Source organism: Octopus bimaculoides, chromosome 1 (assembly GCF_046866305.1).
Source record: "Octopus bimaculoides isolate indiv1 chromosome 1, ASM4686630v1, whole genome shotgun sequence".
In the NCBI taxonomy this organism is placed as follows: Eukaryota; Metazoa; Mollusca; class Cephalopoda; order Octopoda; family Octopodidae; genus Octopus; species Octopus bimaculoides.
In genome coordinates, this window is record NC_142928.1 from 137819590 (window position 1) to 137843042 (window position 23453).

Here is a 23453-nt window from a genome sequence, read left to right on the forward strand (position 1 = left end):
AGAACATGTATACACACACACACACACACACACACAGCCTTTCGCATAGTTAGTTCAAGTCTATAGATGCATGTCCAAAATGTTGCATTGTGTGACTGAACCTGAAACCACTTTGTTTTGAACCAAACTTATTAATCACACAGCAGGGAAGTAAATGAGAATTTAGCATGGAATATTGGTTTGTCTGTTGATATAAAAATGATTCAATGGGTGGTATTTATGTAAAATCTAGGGAAATAATTATTGAATCAAAAAATGGTTCATGAATTGAACAGTATTCCATATATTGAAATTGAGTAGCTTTCATATTTTAGTTGAATGTAGCCCACTAGCCACTTTTCTTCCCCATCATCTCTTATTTGATGAACATAATTATTTATACTGGTGTGTGGGGGGGGGGGGGTGCGTGTGCGTGCGTGTGCGTGTGTGATAGCATGGAAATGTACGTTAAATGATAGTGTCTGTTTGAGTCCCACTTTTCCATAGTTACATAGGTCAGTTTGAAGCAGATATTCTATGGCTGGATGCTCTGCCTGTTACCAACCCTCACCTGTTTCCAAACAGTTAATATTTCCTCACAACCAGGCATGTTCGTGCAGGATATTGGAAATGGCACTGATTCTATGATAGTGGCAATAATTTACAACTAAAGTGGCGATGTTAAAGCACACATATGCATGTTTCCATTTGCCAGATCCACTCACAAGGCTTTCGTTGGCCCAGAGCTATAGCAGAGAAGACACCCAATGTGCCACACAATGAGACTGAATCCAGAACCCGTGGTTGGGAAGCGAATTTCTTGTCACACAGAAGCAGCACAAATACTCCATCAGTTGTCAATTTAAGGATATTTGTGGTTTTGATGCCTTAAGACATTGCTACTAACTTCAATGGATTCAATTGCCAGATATGGCTGCTAGGGATTGATGCAATAGATAACACACACAAACTAATGAGAAGAAAAATGTAGTTAAGTGACTGGAACAGAAAGCATGGAAAAAATTTCATTAGAACAAAATGTGTGTGTGTGTGCATGGTGCATATTTGTGTGTGTAATATGCACAGTGCTTGTGCCATGTAAAAAGCACTGCTCACCTCGCCTGTACTTGTGCCTCGTAAAAAGCACTAAGCCCACTCTGAGTGGTTCGTGTTAGGAAGGGCATCCAGCTGTAAAAATCCTGCCAAAGCAGTCACAGAAGTCTGGGCCGGCTTTGGCCTGGCCAGCTCTTGTGGTACTGTTCCACCCATGCTAGCATTGAAGACAGATGTTAAACAATGATGATGATAGTCATCCTGCATATATGTAGTGTATGTGTGTACACAAACAACTTTTGTTACTCTTTCAGAATTAAAATACTGACTACTCACTATATTTTTAGTTTGCTTGGGCCATGGTGTCCCATATATGACTGAAATGTGAATCATGATCTAAAAGACTTCACCAGGTGGTGCTGTTAAGTTAGACATGACTTGGGCCAATGCTGGCTGAAACCTATCGAAATCATTAGTTAGATGTAATTTTCCTTTTGTTTTTATTCCTCTTGTCTCCCCCCCCCCCGTACTACTCAGCTTCATATTATATCTATATACTCTATACTTTGTCTTTTATGTATTTTTGTGAAGTATATCTTGAGCATAGACATGCCATGAATGTCTATCCATAAATACATAGTATTGTATAATAGTCAATGACCCTTGAAGTGATGATGGATTACTATGTTACTAGTGTTTATACATTAGTTTCTACACACTTTAACATCACTGTGACAAAAACAAAAAACAAAAGCCCACTTGACAGCCATTGTAATTCCGGAAATTGAGTCCTGTATTTGCTTGGTTTTTATGGCAATTTCTTTATTTTAATTTTTCTTTTTTTATTCAATTACATTAAAAAAAAAACTCTTTGGTTCGTTTTCATGTAGGGACACCAATTGGAGGCATTGTTGATGTGCTACCATACATTGTCAGAAGACAATACAGAGTATATGCATTGTACTTTGGGAAAAGCTTTTATTTGAAGTATAGTGTGTGACTGACTGACTGCTATACATTCAGGAATATTAAATTACTAGCTAGATAATGGCATTTAGTGGAAACATTTGTTTACCTAAGCATTGTGCATATCTGTACATATGCGTGTGCATGCATACACACTTAAGCGTGCACACTCACATATTTGGTAGAACAAGCAAGTGAAACAGAACTCAATGTATACTTAATTTTCAATCGGTAGAAATTTATAGAAGTAGCTCAAGGGCCATGTGTTTCATTCACAGCACTTATCAAACTCCGCATCCTTTGTCATTTAACTTTCTGCCAATTAGAAATAAAATTTGTGTATGCATGCATATATATATATATCTTCTGAAGAAGAGCTTTGCTTGAAACATGAAACCACCTTTCTTTCCTTCCCTGAGCATCTGCTAATACTTTACATGTATCACGTCCTTGTGTTGTTTTTTGTGTGTTCATTTTTTTATTATATATATATATATATATATATATATATATATATAAAATTTTCATAGTTGGAATGATATCTTTGGAGTATTGATTGCTATAGCCAGATTCTTACTCTATGGAATGGTGCATTGCAATCGATCTCTCACTCACAATGCTTACGTATTCTGGTTAAGCTGAAAATGATTATGTAAATCCCCAAACCCATTCTTAGGTGATTAGATGATCTGCTAATAAAGTTTGTTAAAGTAATGAGCATTTCTGGGTTTCACAGTAATTGAACATAGTTTATTTTTCCCAATAAATCATTAGTATATATATATATATATATATATACATATATATATATATATATATATATATATATATATGACATGTACAGAATTCTCTTTAGATAATTTTTGTTCTGAGTAATCATTGTAATTATTTTCTTGCTAGGACAGTATTTTTTTTTAATACTTTTGCATATAACAGGGCTGCAATATTGCTAGCCATTTATAATTTTATTTAAAAGTAATGAAAAGGAATTATGTAATTTCTCTCCAAAGAAAATTAGGAAATGTTTCCATTCATAATATACTGAAGTTAGTGTAAAACATACTATAAAACATCTACTATCCTATCCAGTAATTTTCATATTTTCAGTTATCTATAGAACATTTAATGCTTTCATTTTGCTTTCAAAGTTTACATTGAATTATAGGTTATTTGAAAAATTGTCAAATTGTGTAGCTTTTCACAAATAGATAAAACTATTTGAAATCAATTGCAGTTATTAATCATGAAACACATCAAAAGCAGATTCTGAAGTCATTTTAAATGTATAACTCATGCTTTATGAACTTTTAAATTGACATCAGATGAAATTGAGAATTAGTATATAATTGGAGATAGATTTCCCATTTTGATTTACTTTGAATATAGATGCATCAATAACATTAATATCCTTCTCTAAAAATTATGAATATGTTCAGGGTGTTTTTCTCTAAGAAGTACATAAAATTGCTCCCTCAGTATTTTACTTGTGGTAAATTTCTTGTAGAAAGTTGAAATTGTAAAGAGTTGAACTTTGGAACTAGATACTAAAATGCATAAATCATTTCACCTGACACATAATTACTTGCTCATATATATGTACCATATTTACCTTTGTAATATATTGATCAAAATCTTTTCATGTGTTTGTATTCCTTAAAATCCATTGTAAAGCAAATATTTCAACTATTGTACTGTTGAACAAAAGGTTTTCTTTTTTTGCCTAAAATCACTTCCACTGCATTTCTTATTTCTTGTCTCTGCTCTATCAATGCAAGGGAATTATTTTTCATGTTGTACAATAACTTGCAAGCAAACACATCCATACAAAAACATGTAATGAATATACAAGATTTAGACACAAAGCATATGTATGAAAAATGGAAAAAAAAAAGCAATACATACATTTAAGGTGTGTGTGTGTGAGATCATATATTTGTTTTCAGTGCATGTATATGATAGCTGAATCTATTACATTTTAAACACGTTAAACATCTTCATTGCTTGTGCCAATTAGATCATGAAAAACACAGCAGTCATTCAAAAACACAACTTCACTTAAATACTTCTTTGGTGTCAGTTTTCATTGCACTAATTGAGACCTGGTCACTGACATGATTCCATTGCAACTGGTTTGTGGTGAGGCTTGTAGTTACTGTATCCATGGTTCAGGGTTATAAATATTTTTTCTTATGTGTAGGTTAATTGTTTTGGATGTCATTGCTTAGTGTTCTTAATGAGTCATTTAACTCGGTATTTGATTCTAATTCATATATCTTCACCCTATCTCAGGCCAACTCACTTGCCAGACAAGTCCAACTTACGTGTGTGTGTGTGTGTGTGTGTGTAAAACAAAGCCAAATCTTTGAAATCACTCTCAATGCTATTATTTAAAAATAATACTTTTCTACCCTGCAAAACTTTCGAGTAACCCATCAGATTAATGTAAAATTATTATAACTGAACATAAAAATGAAAACTCGTATCACATGGTATATATATTTATATATATAAAATCATAACACCAACCACCTTAGAGAGAACTGGGTGCTTTTGCATGGCACCAACAAGGTCTGTTTTTGCATTGGACCCTCTAAGTTTGATAACTGATTTATAATCATAAAAATGTTTTATCACTATCATCATGAATAGTAAAACACTTAATTTTATAATTTATAAGCCAGTTATCAAAATTGGAGAGAGTGCAATGCCAAAACAGACCTCACTGGTGCCATGTGTAAAGTACTTAGCCTACTTTGTAAAGTGGTTGGTATTAGGAAGAGGGACATCCAGCCATAAAAGGCATGACAAAACGGACAGAGGCACTTGGTGCTGTCTTCTCCCTAGCCAGCTCTTGTCAAACTGTCCAACTCATGCCAACATGGAAACAGATGTCAAATGATGAATGTTCATCTGGAAAGGCTTTGTCTACATGTTATAATTAAATGGAAAAATGCGATCATAAAGAGTCATTCTTAAGATTATAAAGCTGGAAAAGTACAGGACAAGTTATTACAAAGTATAAGTCAGGCTATTACTTCTAGTAAATTAAAGAATAGGAAACTTTTTACTTAAAATATTGCAGCAACGAATGCCACTTCTTCTAATTTATCGCTCTTTACATTTCTCATCTTTGAAATTTATTGTACAAAACTGTTCAGCTAATTTGTGAGTTTGTCTAATTAGTCACTTTTTTATGTATTTAAGGTAGTAAATTAGCCAAATTCTATTTAAATAACTAGTGTTATTTGTAAACTATAATAAAATGTTTTTTTTAACTTTAGCTGCAATATTTTAAGTAAAAAGTTTCTTATTCTTTACTTTACTAGAAGTAATCTTATCCTATACTTTTACAGGTGTAATAACTTGCCCTGTACTTTTCCAGGTTTATAATCTTAAGTATGACTTTTCATGCTCGCATTTTTCCATGTAATCTATGATTTTTCCAGGCATTGCTGTTATAAGAAAATAATGTCAATTATTTAAAATTTTACCTCATAGAATACTAAAAGATAATATTTCAATTTTTCCATGTAAGTGATGATAATATATAAATTAAACACAAAAAGAATTGAAATATGTTGTGATTGAATTATTTGATATTACCCATCCACACCAAATTAATGGCAGATATTTTTACCATCTTGGTTGCACCATGGCTCAGCAAAAGTTACAAACAAGATCCCAAAACCATCAGTTACCAGGCTCACCTTAAGTAACCTAATTTTGCAATATTATGTCACAAGAATTCATTCAACGCAAAAAAAAAAATTTCCAATGATTCCAGGATTGAGGAGGGGACCCCCGCCTCATTTTTTCTGAACCAAAATAAGGGATTTGCAGCATATTAGGAAGTCAGGGTACTTGATTACATGCAAAAAATTGAATTATTTTTTTTTCTTAGTGAAAATTGTGCAGGGGTTAATATAGAAATTGCCCATAATGTTATTTAGCCTCAAATCAACCCTAATGCTGCAAACATATCATCAAAGACCTTCCGACCTTCAGCAAACTGTCTTTTTAGGGATAATCTAGGACATTACATACAATGGCCATATGATTTAGGTAGGGGGATATTTTGACTTCTATTTTTAGCGTGTCGAGCAACCAGGTAGAGGCTCCTTCATTGGTGCGAGGTGAGTTTTTTTTTTTACACATATATGTAATATGTATATATATCATTGGCAGAAGTTAGAGGAAATCAAAAGCTGAGAGTTTTGTGTATTGGCACTTATCAAACCTGAATTTGTCCATTGTCACCCTGTAACTTCTGATGAAATAACTTCTGAAATACAGAATTTTGTCAAAAAACGTTAATAGTAAATTCTGTTCTATGTGACACATTCTAACCAGTATCGGAAGTTTGAAAGTGTTTAGTTAAAAAAGATTAATCAAATAATCTGTACGTCAAAGTCAACCTCAACTGTTTTTCTAATTTTTGTTCAATGCAACTAACGATTCTGAATTCCTCGTGCATGTTTCAATCATTTAAGCCTAAGAAAAGTATACTTTTAATTTAAAATTTAAAAAATTTATGTTAATTGAAGATGAATTTCTGCCTTACTGCCCACCTTGAGGTCTGACATATCTTGATGTAGCTTTTTTTCTACTGAGCCAAATCTCAACCTATTTATGCAAAAGTGTAGCTGAGGAGGTGTCTTCTTTAAAACTATTAACAGTTTGCAATTTATTTGAGAACTGAATTAGTGGTGAATCTTGGAAGATGCTGCGATTGATGAAATGGTGGACTTAAGAATATATTCAACCACTATTGTTTTGTCTTTGAATCGTCAGGCTTTAAATATACATACATATAGTGTGTGTGTGTGTGTGTGTGTGTGTGTGTGTGTGTGTGTGTATTCAATAAGACATTCAATACTTCATTTCATTTTACTATTTATATTATATATTCCATATTCTATATCCTTCATTAATTTTATAAGAATATAAATAAAACATAAAAAACAGAGTTGGAACTCTTTTAAATAATATATTCCTCTATACACGATCATACAAAACCCTTTATATTTTTTTAATTTTTATTCATATACATATATATATATATTGTGTGGTGTGCTGTTCTGTAGTATAAAACAAGGCAGAAACTTTGAAATCGCTCTCAATGCTATTATTTAAAAATAATACTTTTGTACCCTGCAAAAGTATAGAGTAACCCATCAGATTAATGTAAAATTATTATAACTGAACATAAAAATGAACACTCATATCACATGGATGGATATATATATATATATATATATATATATATATATATATAATATATAACCAACAACCTTTGAGAGGACTGGGTGCTTTTGCATGGCACCAACACGGGCTGTTTTCGCATTGGACCCTCTAAGTTTGATAACTGATTTCATCATCGTTATGATTTATAATCATAAAAATGTTTTATCACTATCCTGGATAGTAAAACACTTAATTTTATAATTTATAAGCCAGTTATCAAAATTAGAGGGTGCAATGCCAAAACAGACCTCACTGGTGCCATGTGTAAAGTACTTAGCCTACTTTGTAAAGTGGTTGGTATTAGGAAGGACATCCAGCCATAAAAGGCATGACAAAACAGACAGAGGCACTTGGTGCTGTCTTCTCCCTAGCCAGCTCTTGTCAAACTGTCCAACTCATGCCAACATGGAAACAGATGTCAAATGATGAATGTTCATCTGGAAAGACTTTGTTCACATTATAATAAACAACTTTCATTTTGTCTTTGAATCGTCAGATTTTAAATATACATACATATAGTGTGTGCACACATGCATGTGTAACTTGTGAAGTTAAGATATTCTCTGAATATAGTAAACCTCCTTGCAAAAAGATAATTTAACCAGTTACTGTGAAAATTATTACACAGCAAAATGTTGTGTAATCCTAAAGAATCTAGTGTGAGAGTATTTGACTGATAGGCTGGCAAATGTTACACAAGAATTTACTCCTTTTTGTTTCTTTTATGTATTGCCTACTCTTTGCCTTTTTTCTCCTACTCTTGTTGTGGCCCTTGCTTCTGAGTTAGCTTCTGAGTTAGTTTCTCATATCATACTATACCACTTATGTATTCCCAACTTATCTCTCTGCTTTTCATCATCCACTTTATGTCCATCCCTTACCTGCATCCTGTACAAGTCCCTTCCCAATTCATCCTTCCCAGGATGTTGGCTTTCTTGAATTATGTTCCTGCACATTTTTTCTGCATCTGTCAACTTAAAATGTTGAACTTTAATAGCACTACTCTCGCTTCTCTTAACATGATTGTAAAGGTTATATGCACATCCACTTCATCCAAACTAAATATAAGTTTGATCTAATAACTTCAATGAACCTTTAAATTAGGTTTAGATCATTGATGTGGTTATATGCTTTGATAAAATATGCAGATTACTTCATAGAAATCATTTATTCAGCTTTTGTCTTTATTACTTTAGTTTCTTTTTTTTTCTTTTCTTTTTAATCTCAAAGTAACTGATTTTCTGGATGTTACAGAAGCAAATTTTTCCAATGATTCCTGACAACTTCTGTAAATAATCAAATCAATTATTGGAAAGATAAACAATTTAAGTGTTTATATTTGAAAACTAAAATCCATTACAGACACTATGAAAAAATTAAATTCTTTTGGAGTAGTACTTTTTTATTTCTGAAGAAAATATAAAAAGGTAAAAAAACTATCAGCAAAAATTCTCATCAATCTTTCATATTTACATCATTTATTCACTCATCTTATTTCATCAGAATTGCCTAGATATTTTTGGTTTTTCCTTTTTATCTGTAAATCATCAAACATGAACAATACTTAAGTATAATATTCGTTCTTTTCAATTTCATTTCATCACATGTTGTTTTGCTTCATGTTCTTACTTTGTTTCAAGCACATAATATGTATTGATTTAACTCTCTCAAGTGTTGGCTGTATTTTATAAAATGCCTGGTTTGTATTAGCTAAGCCGTTGTGGGATGTATTTACTCAATGCATTTACCAGCTGAGAAACTTGCGTATTCTCTTTGCTATTGATAATTATTTTTTCCCTTGTTAGATTAATAAATTTCATAACGTAACACTTAGACACACACTCACACACACTCCATATGGTTTTTTTCATATATTTCAAAAGCATGTTTGCATGTTGAATAGGCTAAAATTCCAATGTTTTTTCCTCTTTCTGTTGATTTTCATGAGATGTTAGTGGGAAGATTGGGGAAAAGTTAGAAATTCTGGCATTTTCAACATAAATAAATGGAAAATCTTTCCCAACTGAATTAGTGCCTTTTTTTTCTTTCTCCCCATGATATTTAATAACCAACTGATTGTCTTTTTGTTTGTTCTTTAGCAATACAAAGAACCCAAAATAGCATATATTCTTTTCCCTTAGCATATTCTTAAGGATATTTGTAGATTATTAAAGGCTTTGGATAAAGTCCTTCTGGTTTTAATTTCACAGTAATTGTTGCAAACTTGGTTTATATTATTTTTTTCATTCTTTATGACTTTTGCATATTCTTTGCATTTCTGGTCAGCAAATATTTGAAGAGCAGTTTTACATTTTCTTTTCACAATTTTATCTTTTCTTGTCTGTTATGATTTGGTTTTGAGTAAAAAGTATAAAATTATACAGAAAAAGGTTTCAAAGAAATATCTGAATATGAAACGGAACAAATAGAAGTTTCTAGAGTCAGTAACTACAATTTGCTTTAAGAATTTTGTGTTCTTGTTCAAGATTTTTATTTTGTTTTTTCTGTAATTTTGAAAAATATATTTGTAAATAGTTTTCCTACTTTCATAATTTTAATGCTCTCTCTTCCCGATTTTACAATTGACTTAGTGAATTTATTGACTCTGAATCCCTTTCGAATTACCTTCTTGCTTGTCTTTTCTCCATTCTGCAACAATTCAAATTAAATATTTAATCATGCTAACATCAGTCTTAAAAATAGTCCACATAAACATATGCACTCGCTTGCTCACTCCTCTCTGGACTCTTTAAACTAAGGAAATGATGATGTAGACAAGTGATGACAATGTTTCTGATTTATATTGAAGGCTTGCAATTTTGAGAGAAGGGTCAATTGGTACCATAGATCCTAGTACTTCACTGTAAAGAGATGGCATTTTTCTGGCACTCTGATTTTTCCAGCTCAATGCCTTAATAAAATATAAACTGTGATATTTGATCTTCAACTTGAAGTTAGGCATGTATTGAATCTGTGTTTATTTTCTTTGTGTCTTGACTTAAAATACACATTTTTCCCCCTTAACATTATTTCATATAAAATTAGTGACCTAATACAGAATAATTGAATAAATAATTGTTGTCTTTGACTCAATTTCTGATATAATCTAAGGAGTAACCCATTTCCTGTTATTACAAGTGGTGTTACTCTGAAGAATTGTCATTTGGCTTATGAATTTTTTTTTATTTTTGATTAGTTGAAGAAATATGTAGATTAGAGATTAAGTAGAATTTTATGTGTGCATGCGTGTGTGTATGCGCGCGTCTACTTCACGCATGTACACTCTCACACACTTCTAAATTTGAAGTTTTTACACATGAAATTAAACTTCATGTTATTTAAGTGTACTTTCATTGAAGTAGTACATGCACATCATCATGATCACTTAAGCATTTGCTTTCCTATGCTCGCATGGGTTAGATGAGGCAGATTTTCTCTGGTTGGATGCCCTTCCTGTTGCCACCCCTTATTCTGCTTCCAAGCAAGGTAATATTTTCCCATGCCCAAACATGTTTTTGCAGAATATTGGAAATGAATGGCATTCATTTATTAATCATGTGATGTCAGCATAAGGACGGTCACATGCACGCATGCACATGCACATACATTGACATGATCATTGTAAATGTCATGCATTTCCCTTATCCTGTGAAAGCTGATCTGACCATGAGAAAATATTAGTTAGCTTGGAAACCGGTACTGAGTTCTTCAGTTCAATATTAAACTATATATAAACTTGGTGCATGCATGCATGCAAATGGGTTTCTTCTGATTTGTCTACCCAATCCACTCATAATGCTTTGGTTGGCCTGTAGCTATAGAAGACACTTGTCCAAGGTAATTTGCAGTGTAACTGAACTGGAGTCCATGTAGTTGTGGAAGTGAACTTCTTAGCCATGCCTGTGTCTATATAGCTATGTGTTTTTATTATAGTATTGAAATATATTAGTCATGTGAGTGATAGCTAGACATGTTGGCAAGAAACGCATGAAAATATGTATATTTTTAGTTGTTTTTGATAGATGTAAATTCTTAAGCTTTTTTTTTTTGATTGTGGGGTGAGGTTGGTTCTTGCCAGAATTTTTAAAGTGTTGCTTAGTTTATTTCATTTTTTTCAAAAAATTCTTTTGCTTACAACTTGATCAGAAACTTAACACAGCTCCTTGAAATATTGGTATTTCTAGTTCATGCATTTTCTTTCTGTTTTGCTTCAAAAAGAATAACTCTTTGAACTTCTGTCATGCATCAAGCAACTGTAAATTTACTTGATTTTTCTCAAGCATTCTATTAAGTTCAGTTATACTAGTTATTGATTTCATTGACATGGTAGTTTTTTTTCTTTTTCAACCTTCATTTTAGGACATGTAGTTCATTACCTGTCATCAATATTAGGTAATCAATATAGTTTATGGAAGTAGATACCTGCCAATTTCCCATTTTTTTTTCTGTTTGCATTTGTTCTTCAGTAGCATTCATGAACCACGAACTGGTTTTTTTTACTTGTCTTGAATAAATTTAATATGGTTTTTAGCTCTTACAAATTACCACTATCTGATTCTCTTTCAAACATATACTCCTGGTTTCATTATAACCTATATTTACACTCCTCCATCACAGTTGTTTGGTATGAAACTTGAACTTCCGTGTATGAATTACTGTTTATATTTTCAGCTTTGACTTAATTATTAAGGATTTTAACAGGCTAAGGGTTAATCTTTGGTGGTAGACTTTATCTATTGCCCAGTTTAACACCACTTCCAAGATGCTTTTGTCTCTTCTATTGCAAGTATTTGGTTCAGAGGTTAGGTTTGAGGTCATGGCCTTCCCACTAATCTTTGGAGGCTCTGTTTTCCCTCCTTATGAAAATGACAAGAGAAAAAGAGGTATGCTTCTCTGGATCACTAAATATTTAGCAAATGTCATTATATTCAAGTTTAATTTTCATGTTTAATGTTTGGAACAGTTGGTGACAGCTAATCTCTAGTTTACATTTGACTATAAGATGGCAGTAGTTGTCATTTTACTATTGATTTTCTGTTTTCTTCTTGTGGTAAGGCATTGAATGTATTCTTGTTTACAGCTGTTTCAAGCTAATTTGATTTGTTCATTTGATATTAATCTTGAGGCTTTGAAATTCTTCAGGCAATTGTTTTCCATTGCCTGAAACATTTAGCATCTCTATAGAATGTGAGAGGCCTTAATCCTTCTTAAATTGGTTAGAAGTTTCTCAATAGATCTAGACAAATTCTCTTGGAGTTTCCATGATTTAAACTGTCATTAAAATTTCCAGACTTAGGATAAGCAGATGAAAACTAAACTGTTGGAAAGCCATTTATTATAGACTTTAATCCGAGGACAGCCTTCCTTTTCATGTTCATTTTTGATATTCTGCTGGTTTATTAGTATAAAACCATGATAGTATTTATCATTATTGCCTTTTTGAAGTTAATAGGAATTGACAAGTTTTAATTTTTTTTTATGCCGAATCTTTGTTTTATTATGCAAATAAACAAGATTGTAACCATCAAGTGTTTTATTACTGTGTCACTGTGGAATTATTTAGTGCTTCTTTATTTCTATTTTATTTTTAAATTGATCATAATTTTTGTGTTGGAGTGTTGCAATCATTTAGACAAACTGCTGCATTTTATTTTTGATACATAGATTTTACATCTTTCTGTGAAAATGGAAATTGGCTTACTGACATATATAGGCATATGTGTACATAAACAAGAATATGCATATATATATATATATATATATATTTATTTATATATGGGTGCACATACAAAACATTTAATGTCTATCTTCCTGTGCATGCATGGATTAGATGGAACTTGTTGAGCCAGATTTTTCAAGTCTCCTTCCTTCCTTTCCTGTCTCCAACCCTCACCTGTTTTCAAGAAAGGTAATATTTTCCCATAGCTAAACATGCTTTTTGTGGAAGATTGAAAATGAACATCATTCCCCTACAAGATGCACATGTATGTACATGAACATACACATGCATGCATGCACATACATGCACACAATGAGTTTTTCAGTTTTTGTCTATTAAATCCACTCACAAGGCTTTGGACTTCATCATAATTTCCTTAGAACTGTTATACATGGTACTAAGGCATTGTCAAAAATGATTTCATAAATTGGACACTCTTAGTTATAAGAGAAACTGGCTCTTGGATTCCATCTTTACATTGTAACATCCACTTTTCCATGCTTACATTGATTGAAAGGAATTCTGTTGAGATGAATTTTTTACAGCCAGATGCTCTTCTTGTTACCAACCCTTGCTTGTTTCCAAGTAATGTAATAGTTTCCCAATAACCAGACATCTTCATCAGAAGAATTGAAACACTGCTTGCATGACTGACATTCATTTGGACTTCTTTTCATGATGAACTTTGTTTCTAACTATCAAATCCATCAAAAAGCTCTTGTTGGCCCAAGGTTAAAGAAAACCCTTGCCAGAAGTGGCACATAGTGGGAATGTACCTGAAACCATGCGGTTGAGAAGCAAACTTTTTAACATACAGCTGTTGCATTGACAACTTCCTTGGTAGAAATTGAGCCCTAAAAGAAAATGTGTACACTGCTAATTAATCTCCCATAATGTCTGTAATTAGACTGTAGTCAGATACAATGTATCCTGTAGAAATCTCCTTTGGTTTTTTTTTTCTTTTTTTTTTTACCTTAAGCTGAAATTTTTACTATTTCATTTGACTTTCTTCTCTGGTGTATAGAAACCGTTCACAATTTTTACACTTTTTATAAAAGAAATAAGTTCATCTTCTGGTTTTGTGGTAACAATGATGTTAATTTACTTCTACCATCAGACCACTTTCCTCTTAGCTATAACTTTGGCACAGTTCTGCTAACATGGGTGACATAACATTCTTTAAAAAAAATATTGTCTTACATAACAGTAACACAATAATAATGGAGTATATAATTGCATTGGTTAACAAGTACTTCCAAGAAAGATTTCTGCCAGAAATCAATATAATCTATGATTCGCTCATATTTACTTATTATTTACAAGTATGCATGTTGTTGGATACTATTTACTGTTCTTATTTTAGTTATTGACTTTTCTTTCTCTGGAATATGATTTCTATGTTGGATCTGACAACTCGCTCTAGCTATTTGAAAACTTCATTGATTTTAATCATCTTAGTTTTCCCACCTTCCCAATATAACCACTGAATAATTTTAAATCAGTGCATTCTTGTTGGCATTTACAAGGTGGTATTTTAGTAACAAGGAAGAATATTCCAACCCCTTACTTAACAGCACTTAACAACTAAGCTGGTCTAGGATAGTCTGTTTTTTTTTTTTTTTGGTTTTTCTTTTCTTGAATATAGTTTTACAAAATGCTGGTAGTAAGACAGCTATTTCTCTATGCTTTACTAATTCTTCTCTTAAAATAAACATCAATCTTGTGAAAATAAATTTGATGCTCAGAAAGAGAAAATTACGTAAAGCTAAATATTTCAGAATTTCATACACTGTAGTTTTGAAATTCTAATTTTACTTCACTCAAATATACTTTATTTTATGTGTGTATTCATTTGCTTATTTCATGCTCAATAAGTACTAGTGATACACAACTGATTACAGCACTTATCTCTTGCAGTTCTTAAGAGGGAATTCTTTTTTTTTTTTTTTGTTTCAATTGGCTTCATTTTTTTTCTCTTATCTAAATTCTAGAAATTCAAGGAAAATTAACAAAAAAGCAAAAGTATTTTGATATTGAATCTGGTTGGGTCATTAACTTGCATATCTATTGGCCAAAAGGTTGTTAGATCAGATCAGTTCATCAGCACCAGCTGTTTTCTTTGTAATGGTAGTTCTTAATTACTTTAAATCATTTGCCTATAAACAGGTTTTGTATGTTCATCTTGTAAGTACTGGTGTCTTCTTTATGACTAAGGTTTAATTTAATATTGAACCATTTTATGATCTACAGGAATGGAATGGTAACGCTTGATAGATTATCTGCAAAATATTAGAAACAGAACTTAGATAGCTTTCAAATTTATGACAGCAATAAATTTAAAATGTGGTATTTCATTTGTGTTTGAAAACTTTAGACTTTAGTATAAATCTCCTTTACCTGTCATTCAGTGCTTTTGAAGATTTCATGGGGTACATAGTCAATGCCAAAGTGATCCCCAGAAAAGTTGGTTTCTACAGTACTGTAACCCAAAGAGTGGAGGCGCAATGGCCCAGTTGTTAGGGCAGCGGACTCACGGTTTCGATTCCCAGACTGGGCGTTGTGAGTGTTTATTGAGCGAAAACACCTAAAGCTCCACGAGGCTCTGGCAGGGGATGGCGGCGAACCCTGCTGTACTCTTTCACCACAACTTTCTCTCACTCTTTGTGCCTGTAATTCAAAGGATCAGCCTTGTCACACTGGGTCACGCTGAATATCCCCGAGAACTACGTTAAGGGTACAAGTGTCTGTGGAGTGCTCAGCCACTTGCATGTTAATTTCACGAGCAAGCTGTTCCGTTGATCAGATCAACTGGAAACCTCGACGTCGTAAGCGATGGAGTGCCAACAACAATAACCCAAAGAAACATTTCACAGTTATACAGTTTCTGCTATTGTTTTTAGCAGTGAATTATGCATCTGATACTATCTGCTGTCTATCTAGTGAATTAGACCACTTTAAAGTCGTGCTTTGGTTATGCACAAATCGGTTTTTTGTTTTTTTTCCATAAAGGCAGGAATGTTTATTTTAGCTTGTATTTATTGAAAATCAAATTTGATTTTTGTAAAATATGAAATACTCAAATCTAATGTTTTTAAGTTTGTAGTTGTGATTCAGCAAACTTATGATCAAAGGAACCCCAGCTTTGAGCATCCTTCCTCACACCTAGAATTTTTAGGCAATTTTTTTTTTTTTTTGGTAACTACAATATCTAATGTATTAAGGTAAAAGCAGCAGTCAAGACTTCCTGTCCTAAGTACAGCATTTAGCTTAAAAAAAAAAAAAAGGTAGGACACATATATTGTAGTTTGTGCGTACCTCTTAAAAACTAACGATTGCTCTTCCTTTTATCAGAACAGCTTCCTGAGGCTGAACATCGTTTCAATTGATAAGCCATTGATTTATTTCTCTCTTTTCCTTTTATTGACAGAAAGTTGTGGTCAACATACCAGAAATACATGAAGGGAGATTGTATTCCCTTCAATAGTATCCGCGATGCATTCAATGAACTCAACATTTATCCATCACTTACTCAGGGTAAGTACTAAAGCCATTACATCATTTCAATCCTTTCTCATTCCCTAATGTTGTCTCTCCCATTCATATTTAACTAGCTTCATATATCTACTCACACTTTAACTTTCTATTTTGCCATTGCTCTCGCTCTCCACCCCGTCTCTCTCTCTCTCTCTCCACCCCGTCTCTCTCTCTCTCTACCCCGTCTCTCTCTCTCTACCCCGTCTCTCTCTCTCTACCCCGTCTCTCTCTCTCTCCACCCCGTCTCTCTTTCTCTCCACCCCGTCTCTCTCTCTCTCTCTCTCCCCGTCTCTCTCTCTCCCCGTCTCCCCCCCCGTCCCCCCCCGTCTCCCCCCCACCGTCTCCCCCCCACCGTCTCCCCCCCACCGTCTCCCCCCCACCGTCTCTCTCTCCACCGTCTCTCTCTCCCCCGTCTCTCTCTCCCCCGTCTCTCTCTCCCCCGTCTCTCTCTCCCCCGCCTCTCTCTCCCCCGCCTCTCTCTCCCCCGTCTCTCTCTCCCCCGCCTCTCTCTCCCCCCGCCTCTCTCTCCCCCCGCCTCTCTCTCCCCCCGTCTCTCTCTCTCTCACCCCGTCTCTCTCTCTCTCACCCCGTCTCTCTCTCTCTCACCCCGTCTCTCTCTCCCCCGTCTCTCTCTCTCTCTCCCCGTCTCTCTCTCTCTCTCCCCCATCTTTCTCTCTCCCTGTCTCTCTCTCTCTCCCCCATCTTTCTCTCTCCCCGTCTCCCCCCCACCCCCCTTCTCGTTCTCACCTTTTGTTCTTTTTCTGTTCCCACATGTTTGCTGCTGGAAATTTTAAAAATAAAATAAAATATTACAAACCCATGGACTTTATTTACCAACCTCAATTTACATTATGCCTTACAGTTTCTTTAATCATCTAACAGCGCCTTGTTTGAACAGTGACTAAACATATGTATGTGTGTGTGTGTGTACTTAGATTGTCAGTAATTTTGTCTTTTTGAAGGTACATTAAAGTTACTGTACTTAGAAATCTTGGCAATACATCATCTTGAAATAAAAGACTGTGTGCTATAATGTGCACTAGGAATAAATTACACATTGAAATTTTAGCTTTTGCTAAAATTTGTCTTTTTACATGATTTTCCAATAAGCAAACAAAATAAAATTTTAAAATTAAGTAAACACTGAATAATACTTAATTAGATAGAAATCAATTAAAAAAGTATAGGAATTATATTAAAAGCAGATGATTATCAGATTGTTTTCAATCTCTTAAATCTTCTCTGATCACAAAAGCGAGAATAATGAGAAGTTGTGATGATCATACTTTTACTAAGGCATTGTCAAAATATGCACCTGTTGTTGTGCATGTTAGAAAAGAGGTATTTTTGTCTTGTCATTTAAAAAAGATCTTTTCCAAATTTGTTGGTTTTTGTTAGGTTTTCAATGGATTAGTTTATATAAGACTTAGGCAATTTATAAAGGAGAGGAATACAGTACAGCAATAGTGATGCAAATATTAAATGCATATCTTAAGATGCAATGCCCATGAAAGGAAATATTAAAACCACAGGGAAACACAATGTCTTCAATGAAGCCAATCGAGAAGCTGTTAATCAATTGCTCAATTTGTTAGAAACAGCACTTACATCCTCTGTTACAATCTGTTTTGAAAAATTAAAGGGGTGAAAATGCATAGAATTTCATAGACACAGACATAATTTTGCACTTAAATTTCTTTAGCAAACGTGGTTTTTTGGCTTTGTATTCAGTCTCCCTGTGTGGCACCCTTGACAATTGTCTTCTACTATAGTTCCAGGATGACCAACGCTTTTTAAACCCTTGTGTGTCTCTTTGCATTTCACTCAATACTTAGGATGTAAACAAACCAACATCCTATGTAAATTTGGTGGTTCAGCAAAAAAAAAAAAAAAAAAGAAAAGAAATGAATAGAATAAGCATGAAGCCTAAAATCACATTCTAGTGTTAATTTCATCATGATAACCTTTTGAGGTGATACTCCAACATGGTCACAGTCCAATGACAGAAATAAATAAGAGCGTATTAGAGAAGACAGAACTGGCCCCAACAGGAAACCTTTGATCATAGGTGTGTTCAATCATGGTTTATTTGGGTGGGGCTAAAGAGTAACTATCATCAGCATTTAATGTCAGTTTTTCATGCTGGCATGGTTTGGATGATTTGATAGCTGGCAAACCAGATGTCTGCACCAAGCTAAACAGTAACCATGTTCTTAAATATGAATGTATCAGCACATTTAATGCATGCTTCATTAAAAACGCTAAAGTAAAATGCATTTAATGCATGCTTCATTAAAAATACTAAAGTAAAATAAATTTAAATTTTATGACTAGTTTCCATTTTGGCACGAGTTGGGTAGGTTTTCATGATCTGAGCTCTTATTTGAAATTATTGCTCTCTGAAATAGGTTGAAGGACTCCATCGCTCATTTTTGGCTTGTTTTCTATAACTGGATATCTTTTATCATTACTGTCACTCTAGTTTTACGAGTACATTGTTGTTGTTGCAGAACTTAAGCTTGTGAGGTTGCTCTGTGGGTGGAAAAATTAGTTGCTAGCCATAACTCCTGTAGTTACAAAGTGTAAGAACAAGATATAACTGATGACAAGAAATAACTGATAAGAAAGAAAAACAGCTACAAAGTTGAATATAAACCCAAAACTTTTTTCTAAAGTGGTAACAAGCAAATAAAATACACATATTCAATAATTCTGAAATGCTGTCTACATAACAAACAATACTTAAGTAGATATCATGCATATTTAATACATGGAACAAGAACATTTTGCAGTTAAATAAAACCTATAGTTAAGGGGTGGGTAGGAAATTAGATAATTCCTTCCTACACTATATAATTTTTCTGCAAATAAGGGAGACAACTAAAGACTTTTCTCTTTTGCTCTATATTTTCAATGTTTACTTTCACAGTTGAAATTTCTTCATTGTACTTTTGACCTGTCTCTATCATTACCATTCTTTTATTTTTCAAGTATTTACTTTTTCCATAACTGTTTTCTATGAAAAGTCTAAATTTTACTTGTAGAATGGTTTCTTTATTTGGACTACAATCAATTTCCTACTGCAAATTGACATTTCTATTTGTTGCAGTACCTAAATTGATATAAATGAAAGAATTCTTTAAATAGTGTATAAATATTGTCTAAATAGATTCTCTTTAAAGCTGTGGGGGTGGGGGGTGGAATATGGTTGTGCGGTTAAGAAGCTTGCTTCCCAACCATTGTATGGCACTTTGGATAAGTATCATCTACTAAAGCCCTAGGTTGACAAAAACATTGAGTAGATTTGGTTTATGGATACTGAAAGAAGCTTATTGTATGTCTACTCTTGTCTTGGCATTGCATAATGGTTAACAAATAACACTATCATACAAGAAATGTTGTTTGACTCTGTTCTGTGAAAAATGTCTTAAGGGAAATATTACTTTGCTTCGAAACAGGTGAGGGTTAGTGACTAGAAGATGCAATGCACCCGGCTGTAGATCTGCCTCAAATTTCATCTTCCCCATAAAAGCATAGAAAAAGTGAATGTTAAAACAATATGTCCTCCTTCTCATCATCATTTTAATGCCTGCACATACAGGACAAGCTTATTTTGATTTCCATCTACCAAATCTTATTTTTGACCAGCCTGAGGTTTTAGACGCTTGTCTAAGGTGCCATGTAATGGGAGTGAACCTGAAACCAGATAGGTGGGAAGCAAACTTGACACAGCCATGTCTTCCTGTAGTCATACAATGGGAGTGAATAATTACATATTTTTTCTGATTTTGTCATGAGATTTTTATGATAGATTTTTGATTTATTAATTTTATGATGCTTTTCTGAATTTATTATTACTCATTATTTCATTAATGATTTATTCTGCTCAGTATTAACTGAAATTTTAATTTCTCTTTTAAAATAAATTGCAATTATATAACTGAAAATATGGCAATATATTTGTACTTTATCTTACAAAATGTTTTCAGTTGGCTTTTGCTAGTCTGAATCGACTCAGTATATTTTTCACAATTCAACTAGAAGTTGCTGTAAATGTCAACATTTATTTGGCAAGGTAAATTAGTTAAATTAGTGATTTGGTGCAAAGCTTATTTAATAAAAAATGTTTTATAAAATTTGTTAATGGAGAAATCCTTTTGTGACTGTTATATAATTTTTCCCCAGTGCTGAAATATTTTGAATACAATTCATTTCATTTGCTGGTCTTGTCTTGTTAAGTATCCAATTTAAGAGCCACAGATGGCAAAGTTGATAGGGTGCTAGCTTATCTAAAGGATTGGTGGTTAATTTCCTGTCACCAGCAGTGCACTTTGTTCATGGTAAAGATACTGAAGTAGACTGTAAAAATGGTACTTATCTTTATTAGCTGTGCAACAGTACTATAAAATCAGCTAATTTAGCTTGTAGAGCTATTTCACTCTGTCTTGGAGAGGGATGCAGTTCTCGTTAGGCTGGCTTGCTTCAGATACACATGCAGTGTATATGGGTCCTGGGACACATTGCAGCCGTGTAATCACTAGCTTTGCAGAATCTCCATATCGTTTAGGATACTTCATTTTTCAGTGAAAAGTGAAGTAGTTTATATAAAATTTTTAAAAATAAAAGTTAATTCACGTGAAAAGGTTAATATAAATAGGCTGATACTTTAATGACAATGTATACATTAACCAATTAAAAAAGATATCAAACACTGATAGCATTATCAACTGATTCTCCTCCATAAAGATATGCACACACACACATACATGCACACACACACACACACACACACATAGGGACACGCTCACACACAAGGACACACACACACACACACACAAGGACTCATGCTCACACACAGGGACACACGCTCATACACAGGGACACACACACAGGGGCACACACACATGCACAAGCAGGCAGATGGACGGGTGGAGGAAGGAAATGTATTTATAAAATATTTGGTTTTTATTGATATTCATGAAAATAGGCATGATGGCTTTTCACAGAAAATATCAATCAGATGTAACTGAATTTAAAGGAAAAAAAAACTGAAAAGAATTTCCAGTTTATTAGCCATTAGACTGTTACCTCCTTTAATTTACCTCTGTACCTGGCCTGATATACCATATTTTAATGTGTATAAGGAACCCTTTTTGTCAAAAATTAGGTTTAAAAAATATGGGAGTTTCTTATACATGGATAGTATTATAATTCCTTACAAAACCTTTTTTCCAAATTTTAAGCCTCAAAAACCAGAGGGTTCCTATGCATGTTAAAATATGGTAATTATCTTGCAGGGAAAAAGGTATTCAATAACAGATATTACAATTATTTGTGAGTATTAGTCTGTTTTAACCCACAAACTTTCATATTCTGGCATTTTTGGGGTGTGAGGTTAAGATGCTTTGACTACAGACCATATAGTCATAAGTTCTAACATTACTGCTGATGATCTTGAACATGACTTGTTCCATTTAGTGTTATAGCTGCAGAGTTAACAGAAAATTCATCCAGCTGTGCAAATAATTGCTTCAATAAAAACCATTCCACCTGTGCAAATAAACCTATAAACAATTCCCTTGTAATCAATTACAGTATAAGCCTGGTGCCTGTTTTGTTGACCCTGGCTTGGAGAGATTAAAGGGAGAAAATCAGCTCGAGACACGTTCCTTAAATGGCTTAGTAATAAGGCCAGTGACCTCCACCATCTGGAGTTTTGTGAAATTGATATTATTTATGTTTAGCTTAATACTGCTAGCCATTTAGTCTAATACTTTGCAGTGTTGTCTTTATGACTGCATATAAGGACAGCTATAATTAATATTAGTTATAGTATTACCTGTTTCAAGGGGAATAGTTTTTCTGGTAATTTATTCATGTAAATGTTTTTAGCTGTCTACTCAATGTCTTACTTTTATTCCAGTTGAAACAAGGTTGTAATGTACTCAACCATAAATGGATTTTATGGCTCTAAACTCAGCCTAAAGCTGTGCAAATGTATTGATTTCATTTCTAGATCTTCTAATGATTCAATGAGAAATTAGTTATAGTAGGACACAGTTTAAAACAGCTGGTATTGACCCAATGTTCCCTGACCTACAAACACAGGGCCATTAACCCATTAGCATTTAAACTGGCCACTTTGAGTCAAAATATTCTTGTTTAGTACATAAACTGGCCAGAACCTGACTTTCCCACTAATCCTACAATGTCATTCTAAAAGTAAACAATCACATTATTGAAATCCCAAAGCTATGAGATTATATATGATTAATTCAAAATGATATGAATAAATAAGTATTACATTTAACATAATCTGAATGCTAAAAGGTTTACACGGTTTTACATCTGATTTCTCTGCTGGAATGGGTTGTTAAGATTAATTTTATGGTTACTTCCCTCTTTGATGGGCTGGAAGACCACACATTGCCTCTATGCTTCATTTTTGGTTTGGTTTCTGTGGCTTGATCCCTCTCATCACCAATGCTTTAAAGTTTGTCCTGGGTGCATTTTGTTGTGACAGTAGTTGGGTTACCTTGTACCCTAGAAGATTAATCTCCATTATCAAATTTTATGTCTTCTGATTAAATTCCTTTGGGTGTGTATATTGTTGCAGTTAAGTTTTTCACAAACTGCAGCATTGTTTAAGAATTGATTTGGCATCCTAGTTTGACCAATGATTTGTGAGCAGGATTTGATATGTGGAAGTGTGTGTGTGTGTGTGTGTGTGTGTGTGTGTGTGTGTGTGTGTGTGTGTGTGTGTGTGTGTGTGTGTGTGTGTGTGTGTGTGTGTGTGTGTGTGTGTGTAAAACCATTTAATGTCTGTTTTCCATGTTGGCATGAGTTGGACAGTTTGTTAGGGGCTGGGTAGGCAGAAAACTGCACCAAGTTTCACTTTCTGTTTTGGGAGGGTTTTAACTGCTGGATGCCTTTCTAACATCAACCACCTTACTGAGTG

General features: G+C 33.6%; 1 protein-coding gene across 1 annotated transcript in view; it reads left to right on the forward strand.

Moving 5' to 3' along the window:
• The window catches only part of LOC106880113 (uncharacterized), a 193856-nt gene that overhangs the window by 53727 nt on the left and 116676 nt on the right, over positions 1-23453 (forward strand). The window contains exons 3-5 of the mRNA XM_089352641.1: positions 16389-16499; positions 18904-18985; positions 20485-20570. Of these exons, the coding sequence (XP_089208767.1) occupies positions 16389-16499; positions 18904-18985; positions 20485-20570 (279 nt within the window). The remainder of the gene's footprint in view (positions 1-16388; positions 16500-18903; positions 18986-20484; positions 20571-23453) is intronic.